The sequence below is a fragment of the Lottia gigantea genome (genome assembly GCF_000327385.1).
Source record: "Lottia gigantea unplaced genomic scaffold LOTGIsca_94, whole genome shotgun sequence".
In the NCBI taxonomy this organism is placed as follows: domain Eukaryota; kingdom Metazoa; phylum Mollusca; class Gastropoda; family Lottiidae; genus Lottia; species Lottia gigantea.
In genome coordinates, this window is record NW_008711065.1 from 291,369 (window position 1) to 301,915 (window position 10,547).

Sequence of the window (10,547 nt, forward strand, 5' to 3'; positions counted from 1 at the left end):
TAGATACCAGTGCCTTATTTACGTATATCTTATGTAATTGTGTCATAAACTTACAATGTGTGTGTACATTACGTACTAGGTTAACAAAGTGCTATCTAGCTGATAGAATAAACGTTAACGTCCACTAACAGTTAAACACCTGAAATCGCAGACTAATATGCACTATATTAGATATGATGTTAGAGTAAAGTTGACTTTAAACTGCAGTAGTCTGAATACAGTCTGAAACTGAAATATTTCTATATTTATATGTTGTTTGAGATTACAAAAGCAGGCTTCACAATGAAGAAATAGACATTAGAAAATGAATAACAATGAAATGAAGTATCACACGAATATATAAAACTGAAGTTTTACCGATAACGTTTTCGTCCGCAGATCATTCGCTGGAAAGCTTTTTTAAAATCCCGATTAAACACGGTATAAATAAGAGGATTTAAGGCGGAGTTGCAATATCCAATCCAGAAAAACACAGTAAACACCATTTCGCCAATACAGTCCTTACAAAACGAAGAGATTAAATACATGGTAAAGAATGGCCCCCAGCAGAGAATAAAAGCTGCCATAACTAACCCTAGCACCAACGTCGCTCTCCGTTCACGCGCTTTAGCTAACTTCCGTTTGTGTTTATCTGCCGACATGTAGTCCGGTGTTTTTGAATCACTGCCTCCGGAGTTCACCTTTTTCTTATTTCGATTCTTCTGAAATAAATGTCGAGTTATGCCGGGAAGAATACCTTGTCTTTTCACTTTAACTTTGTCTTTATCTAACACAGTCGGATTACCGTTTTGTTTCGGTTCCACGATTTGAAACTTGTGAAGTTTACCATTTCCAGCTTCAGTAGAATTGCCCCCGTCTGTGTCGGCCGTATCGGTAGTGTCTCTGGCACTATGATCTAATAATGCTTTGGTTTGTTCTGTAGACGATTCCGTGTCGTTGTCGCTGGTCAGTAACGTAACAGTAGTCGGACCGAGGCACGTATTGTTATGAATAACACGGATGTTTCGAGTTACGGGCTCACACGAATCTGAGTCGGTAGAGAGTAATTTCGACATGTCTGTTATGGGTATGGGCTGGGGACACGAGGGCACATTTTTCTTATTGTTAATCTCACCCTCGTCCTCGCCGTCCGATGATTCTGGACTCAGAGAATCGATATCGTCCTTAGTATCTTCGTTATCTTTATTAATTTGATTATTTAATGCCGGTTTGGACACAGCTGTTGTGTCCGTGCCACACGCAATACCCGGATCTTTTCGATTCATAGTTTTCCTGGCACGAGCTTTAGCAGCCTGCCAGATCTTAAAATACACAAACACCATGATGAAAGCTGGGATATAAAACGAGCCGATCGAGGAATAAAACACATAACCGATATCATCGCTAAGATTACACATTGGCCAGACTGAATGTTGGACTGGCTGCTTCCACCCAATTAAAGGTGGAATACAAACAGTCGCCGAGACACACCAAACAATCATAATCATTAGTGCTGCTCTTTTCGGAGTTCTTTGTCGCGAGTAACTCATTGCCCTGGTTATAGACCAATAACGGTCTAAACTGATCAGACAGAGACTTGAAATAGAGGCCGTACATAACAATACATCAACCGCCTTCCAGAGCTCGCACCAGATTACTCCAAAATACCAATATCCCATCAACTCGTTCGCCAGTGAAAACGGTATAACCAATATTCCTAAGAACATGTCCGCGAAGGCGAGTGATGCTATAAATAGATTCTGAGGTCCTTTTAAATTTCTGTCTGTGATAATGGCCCAGATGACCATAAAGTTTCCTATGACTATTAAGAGTATAATAAGAGTCACTGCGATCCCGGAGCAGATAATATGAAGCCATGTATAACCACTCGGATATCCAGCCGGATAATATGGTGGGGTTTTATTTACCTCCACTTCATCGTCTGAAGAGTTCGACCAATTCGAGGCCAAATTATACGCATTGTCTGTAAATGATTGAAATGTTGTCATCTTGGTAGCAAGTTTAACTGAACATTACATGAAATATATTGAATATTGATGATAAAGATAGATTCGCGATGTTACCATTGTCCCGGGATATAACGAAACCATTCAATGATACCCTCCAGACCCATTCTCGATACAGCCTGAAATATACAATTATTAGATAGTTAAATAATACATCTTGATATAGATAAGCTTTACAATATTAGAACAAAACGATAGCTTATAAGAAATACACCTAACAAATACAGTAGTGTGAGCAACTTAAAGTAAAGTTGGTATAATAACAGATCACGTTTAATAATAGAACACAATTTTACTATTCCTGAGTTTTATTGTACACAATGTATCAACAATTTACATTGTCATCATCAGTTTATATAGTATACTACTTCTGGGTTTTATTGTACACAATGTTTCAACAATTTACATTGTCATCATCAGTTTATATGGTATACTACTCCTGAGTTTTATTGTACACAATGTTTCAACAATTTACATTGTCATCATCAGTTTATATGGTATACTTCTCCTGTGTTTTATTGTACACAATGTTTCAACAATTTACATTGTCATCATCAGTTTATATGGTATACTACTCCTGAGTTTTATTGTACACAATGTTCAACAATTTACATTGTCATCATCAGTTTATATGGTATACTACTCCTGAGTTTTATTGTACACAATGTTTCAACAATTTACATTGTCATCATCAGTTTATATGGTATACTTCTCCTGTGTTTTATTGTACACAACGTTTCAACAATTTACATTGTAATCATCAGTTTATATGGTATACTACTCCTGAGTTTTATCGTACACAACGTTTCAACAATTTACATTGTAATCGTCAGTTTATATGATGTACTATTTTGTGATACAATGTATCATTTTGTTATACAATGTATTATTGTCATTGAAATAAAACCCCAGACAGGCTCTTCAGACACTCTTACCTAATCATTGATACTTCTCGATGTCTTAGAAACGTCTGTTAGTGGAAGAATAAGTGTCTAATTGAACATTCTGTTTTGTCTCCATCTTACATTGTCTCTACGGATAGTTTCTTAGACAGACATTTAATCATTCACATGATATGTTACATTTAAAATCAATGAAATAAAGATTTCTCAATTCAAAGAATAAAATTCAAAACGGAGTAATAATATGTAGAACCTGTTTTAAAATTAGTTAAACAGATTTCTTCACTTTAGAATATCCTGAAAAATAAATCGACCATTTTACAAAGTCAGAAAGTAACAATAAACTAATCAATTGACAAAAGTTTTAGTATCACAAATTTGTTTATTGTTTTCTTACTGAGACAGGTGGCGCTGGCGTGACCCTAAACCAAGTCCGCACACCCAAAACTTCGATATAATTATGTCTTTTCGTTTGTTTATCATGTAGATTCACTGTTGTTTAATTTCATGTAATTTGCGGGTTACATCCGATTTTGATTTTTGGTTACCAATTATAACTGATGTATTGGTCTAATTGTTAGAAACAACAAACTTATAACTATCATTTAATATGAAGAACAAAAACTTCAAACGCCAAATTATAGGAAAATTCTCTTTTAATAAAATTGAACAGTAAACAAATTTCCATTTTCAATTGATTTAATTGATAAAATACGTACATCAGAGGAACTCATTTAATCAAAAAATAACAAAAACAACGAAAAGGGAAAACAACACTCTTTAGAACCCTAGAAACAAAGAGAAAATAAAATTAAATGGTAAAAGAACAATCACTCAATCTTCTCACTTGTCTAGATCTGATAACCAACGATATACTTTCATACCAATCTTCTGATATCCTTTTATTACAATTAAAACAACTTCAATCTATCAGAGTAAGCTATCATACTGCAGTTTTCAGACGGTCAGAATCTACAGGATAAATTAGACTTACAAAAACCTTTCTCTTATAGACAAGACTATCATAGTACAGTTTTAAGACAGTCAGATCTAGATCTACAGTAGTAGAGAATGTAATATAGGAATACAAAAAACCTTTCTCTTATAGACATGTTTTAAGACAGTCATAATCTACATGATAAATTAAATATTACTTCTGATAATATAAAGCCTACATTAATATAATGTAATTTCTTAATTTGAATTATTTGTTCACAAATTACACCACGCACGGCTTAAGACTGTAACTTTTTAAAAGAAAGTTTTAATGGGATTATTGACCCTTTTATACACAAATCTGCCCTGTGTTTAGTTTTCGTCATGCGTTTGTTCCCTATATAACTCTTTGGTTGGGATTATCAGCTTGGCAGTCATATAAGTGAATTCACATTGTTTATTTTGTTTTATTGGTACTATATATAAATAAACCAGGTACTAAAGATCCGAACCGCAAACAAAACCCGAAATACGTTACAACATATTGACAAAATATTTGTAGCAGCTAAAGAACTTTTCACACGAGGAAGTATATCAATTATAAGTGAGTTATTTCATCTTTTATATTTATGACATGGCGTGTTCAGGAGAAACCCACATCGAAACGATTTTCTCTAATTTCTCTCAAACGTTTCTCAACGCTTTGCTACAGGTATACAATTTCGATGTGTCCTTCATTAATTAAACACTCGTAAAGCCTTGAAATTTAAACTAATTTAAACAGTCAGTTGGTATTATTAAAACAGTTGGCTAGATTACGATAATAGTTATATCAACAATACAAAACAGTTGCAGATTAGGTTTGAATTTTATAAACCATTGTCACAAGAATTTAAATTAATGTTAATTGCTCATTGATACATGATTCAGCAAGCGGAAAAAAACAAAAACATTATTGAACTGATGTGTTTGCTGATCGAGTGACCTTTTGAATAAATTCAAATAACAAGCAATCAAATGTAAAAACTAACAGAATTGCCAGTTCTCATCTCTGTGTTAACTCTTATTGCCTGGGAATTAACAAAACAAAAACTCAATTGGAAACTGGATATTTCGAGTCTTTCCTGTAAACTGAAGCGACAACTGGTCTCTTCTTACAACTTAACTTTATTTGACACGTCCAGAAAAAAAGCAAACTTCTACAGAGAGTTAATGTTACATGAATATTTACGACATTCTCTTCTCCAGAGAGTTAGGGAACTATCACATGACACAAAAAACATTAGATGGATAATTTTCACGGACTAATTTTTTCCATGCTCTTAAAACATGCAACTTGATGAATCGATTTTTGCAACTTGGCGAAACTCGGTTAAGTTAATTATTTTACAAAACACAAAAAAAACATAGTAAAATTCCCTTTAGAAAATACAGATCTGATGTCTTGTGGTTTATAAAGTCGTTTCCGGTTTAAATTAGTCTCAAGTAAACATCAGTTCAATTTAAATGAGTGACAATTCAAGGTTAATATGTTCATTTCAATCGTCCAGGATAACTATTTGACTTATATCATGTTTATGAAACAAACTGAAACTAAAACTTACATCATTCAGATACGTTATTCCAATAATTTCCTGGTTTTAAAGACGTGCAGGCCTTACAACATATTTTTGAAAATGAATGAAAACAGCAAAATTTCCCGACAGGATATGGAGTGAGTGGGATGCACGTGAGCGCCACCTACGCAACATTACCACGGTGTGCTCGGGAGAAGTAAACAAAGTTAAGATGCTATCATGTCATTTGAGTCAACCCACAAACTGATATTACTGAAATATTACAATTTGTCCATCTCAAGGGAGGTAACTGTGCTAACAAACATATTATGTGATTCTGAGGAAAATATGAAAAACTTGAGGTCTACAAACACAATGAATATAAATTTATCACGCGAGAAAGGACTCATATCGTACCTGATAATCCACAGTTTTCTATGAATGTTAATTGATGGAATTACTGATAGGAATAATTTTTTATCAACTCGGCTTGTTATCAGGGTGCTATCTGGAATCGTTCTGAATAAATTATGGTTCAATGATAGTAGATATGAGGGTAGGGAGTGTTAAAAGTAAACCAGGGGAATAGAAATTACAACACAGAAGTCATAATTTTAATGTTGTGTTAGAAAAATAATTATTTGGAATTTTGAACAAGTTTGTTGCAAAGTTGAATGACATTGTAGGTTTACTCTTAAAAATAAGTAGAGGAACGACATAAAGAAACCTTTTTTGTGAACTTTTTGTTAAAAAACACTGAATTTCATTAGAATTTTGAATTAATCTAGTTGTAAGGGTGATTGACATTGTAGATTTCAAAATAAGAAGGGGAACCTATATACTATATTAACTGTTTAGATATATACAATCAACTACAGTTCAATTAACATTTTCCAATACCCAATATGATGTTATTGATTTATAAATACAATGACAGAAGACGTAAGTAAAAAAGACATATATACCAGATATAATACGACTAGTTGAATTCGAAACTCCAAAAGCTAAGGGCATCCTTCACTGCAATTAACATGTCCCTCAGACACAGACCGACAATGTTGTTTATCATAGGAGGAGTAAGACTGATTCATGAAAAGTTTGACAGAAATATCAAGTAAAAACAGTTAAGGCATATAAATATTACTTATTACATTTGGTATCCAAAGCCCCTCAATTACAATCGTTCATCACCTACAACTCAATTACAATCTTTCATCACCTACAACTCAATTACAATCGTTCATCACCTACAATTCAATTACAATCGTTCATCACCTACAACTCAATTACAATCGTTCATCACCTACAACTCAATTACAATCGTTCATCACCTACAACTCAATTACAATCGTTCATCACCTACAACTCAATTACACTCGTTCATCACCTACAACTCAATTACAATCGTTCATCACCTACAACTCAATTACAATCGTTCATCACCTACAACTCAATTACAATCGTTCATCACCTACAACTCAATTACAATCGTTCATCACCTACAACTCAATTTATCTTTATTTCAAGACCAAACAAGAGGTTGTTCACTTTGACAGAGGTACAAAGTTCTTCATTGTACTTTACATCAATTATAACACAACCTTTTAGATTTCATTGCTCCTCAATTACAGGCATACAACCACCTACAACTCAATTTTCAACTCAATTTATGTTTTGTTTTTTCAAGACCAAACAGGATGTCGTTTTCTTTGAGAAGCACAATGATAGAGAAAACAGTAAACAGACATCAATATCATTTAAAACATTCAGGCCTGTAATTCTATTATCACACAACTTTCTTCAGTTTGAAAACAACCAGATTGCCAGCAAGACACAAATACTCAACGCTTAAACTTCTTATTGACGGGTATTTATCATAACACAAGAAACATGTTAAATTAACACAATTTCAACATATAACCTGTTGCAAGATAATCGCTATCAGTAAGGACGGAAATGGTTGGGCGTTTTGGCGTGGAAAACAGTTTCAAATTGATCAATATTAGATGCGTACGTCGTTTGGTGTTTTCCATGTGAAGTTAAAACTCTGAGAGACCAACATCAGTCCTTCAATTCGATTTCAAATTATGGGTTACGACTGTTGGTGCCACCTATCAGACCTGTTGTGAACTGATTGCTCTTAGTAGGGATGGGCTAATTTATAACTAAGGGAGAGCATACGTCGATTTGCTCCTATTTTGCCGTCTATTTTGGTATGGTAGAAAATAGTTTTCACCGTTCGGTGTCTTCAGTGTCACTTAAACCATGCTTAAATATCCGGACGGTTCAGATTTAAAACTACATGTACATGACTGGTGAACTAGTAATGTCCTCAGAAATAAAGAGCTCAGGTCGACAGGCGATTGAAAACGACTCTTCGGGTCATTGTGAAAATCAGGAGCTATGCTGTCGTATCACAGAACTGCTCATGATTAGTACCTCTAAATCAACTAAATGTTTATACAAGACAAAATTGATTACCAGATGAAAAATGCGAAATTTCAGTCGTCTATGTACAGCTACTTGCTTTAAGTTGTTAAACAAGCACTTCCTGAATTCTATAAGGCCAAATATTACTGCGCCATTGTCATTAGACTCCAATTATTATTACGAATTTGAGTATACACGTTTGTAATAAAATGGTCAATTCTGATCATAAAATATATAATATAGAAAGAATTATATCTGTCTGGTAGAAGGATTAAAAATGAAATATGACGATCACAGTTTGAAATTGACTTGTTATTCTCCGCCATTGAAATTATAAAGATGAAATTAAACACTACCAATCACAAGTCTTACGTCCTTCAAAGATTCTGAAATATCGAAACTACTTCTTAACTCAATTAAATTCCATGATTTACTGGAAATTGCGGAATCGCTCGAAAAGTCACTACGCAATTTGACATACTTAAATTTACCAATAGATGAAATATATAAAACGTAAATCAATCGATAGAATGTGTTTTAGCCTTAGTGAAATTCACGTGGAGTTGACAGCCAAAATCAATGTGTCACCCACCGTGTGTTTCGCATAGTCAGTTAATGACTTGCATTTTTTTATTTTGTTGACACGCTGCATACGATTAAACCTTTGCAGTAATATACCATGTAAAGTGAAGACAACATTGTCTGAACTACCATAGGGACTGGTGCAACCGAGACCACAGGGCCCAACCCCTAGAACAATTGTAGGGGGCATATGTCAAAACATATTTAATCTCAGTAATACTAAATCATATGACAATGTTAACTGTTGAAACGTCCTGAAATAAAAATTTTGGAGTGATATACTATTTAAACTGATGGTGACAATGTCAATTGTTGAAACGTTGTGTACAATAAAACCTAGGAGTGGTTTACCGTATAAACTGGAGTATACCATATAATTGTGTTCAATTATTTCAACAATAAGAATCTCTCATTGACCTGTTACAAACATTAAAGAAACTGCAATGAATTTGTCTAGGCGATTAGGATTCATTGAGACTTTAAGACTTTAGAAATAATTGTTTGTTTTCTAAGATCTGAATTGAATTATTGTAACTTTATCTTCTGTTGAGATGGAATACTCGTAGACTCAAACAAAACCTTTTGATGTGATTGCTTTAGTTTATCGTAAAATCTTTAAAGACACACACGAGTCGTAGGATTTGTTACAATTTAAATCAAGATTCTGATAACAGCACAGAAACGGGAGACATTTTATTTTATTTGATGTTTAAAGAACATTGGATGATACAAAAAGCAGACTTAGTTTTGATTTTTTCGATAGTTTAAACAAGACAAGTATCGTGATGAATAGAGTGCGACGGAAATTGAGTCGGAATGATCAGGGATATAGTTTTTATGTTTTAACAAAAGTCAACAACTATCCTGGAATGTTTCTTTGTGTTGAAAACAAACCAATAATATCCTGGGAATTGAACTGTGATCTTCCAATTTATTTAATGAATAAGGTTCTTTACATGACTTATGTTCATTCTACAGGTTCACATTTTCATGAATTTTTTTTAAGGAAGTTTTGCCCTTTTAATTTGTCTCAAGAGGAGAGTTCTATTTATGATTTATTCATATGTCTCATGTTCATTCTCATCGTTCCTACTAGATACTACTACAGAGTCAACAATGTTTGGTTTGGCAATTCGCCATCTCGGGCTGTGAGTCCACATAGCTTATGTAGTTGGGTAAGGGAACACAGTAGCCCTTTCAGAGACTCCATTTAGCTCATTATATATTTATCTGGCTTAGATAATTCAGCTAGGATTTTGCATATAGAGTCCACATAAACTATAATGTGTATTTGATATATTAATCGGAAAGTACGAAACCACGGAGCATCTGGGAAGACGAGTTTGACTTGATTAACGGCAGGCAATCAGTGATTAACGGCAGGCAATCAGTGATTAATGGAAGGCAATCAGTGATAAATGGTAGATCAATTAATATTGATAATAATATCAGTATACAGGAAAGATGTATATAATCTATTGTAATTAAACCTTGATACAATATATTATGGTGTTCTGCAAAACTCAACTATATCCTGTCCTCGCCATTTCAAGACCCAAGAAAATGGAACGCTGAAAGGTTGGAGAATGACTTCGGTGATAAACCTTTTCCAGAGAGAGAGAGGGGGGGGGGGGAGTTCGCCTCGAGTTGGCCAGTCATCGTAGGCATAAGTCTGTACATTCATTCTTTTCATTGTATATGAATAAAATACCGTATACCAAAAGCAATCCAAAAACCTATCCACCATAAATCCAACAGTTTTTCTTCTTGAATATCACACAAGTTGATTATAAATTACTATTAACATGCCCTACTTCATCAATATCTGGAATATAAACAACTATAGAGATAACAAGCAAGTATTAATAACATACCCACAGTTAAAGGGATTGGATATAGTAGTCTAAATATCTGCCATATTGGCTCTGAGCTCAATACCTACCACCCCTTGCACTTCTTATCTTTCAATACAATCTAACCTGGGTTTCTCCTGTATTTTAACAAAACTGTTGTTTATTAGATCGCTGTCTCTTCCAGTTCGTTTGTGAATAAGCCGTAGGCAGAAATAACAAAAAATATAGATAAATCATCAAATTGTATCCAGAAGCTAATGTTATTGCATCCCCTGAAAATTC

At 33.9% G+C, this 10,547-nt stretch overlaps 1 protein-coding gene across 1 annotated transcript; it reads right to left on the reverse strand.

Annotated features, from left to right (window-relative positions):
• Positions 1-374: 374 nt before the first annotated feature.
• On the reverse strand, positions 375-1,868 carry LOTGIDRAFT_64845 (hypothetical protein; the record flags this gene model as incomplete). Its single annotated transcript, XM_009068781.1, has 2 exons — positions 375-942; positions 1,240-1,868. Coding segments are annotated over 2 exons (1,197 nt in total), but the record flags the coding sequence as incomplete, so codon positions are not given.
• Positions 1,869-10,547: the final 8,679 nt, after the last annotated feature.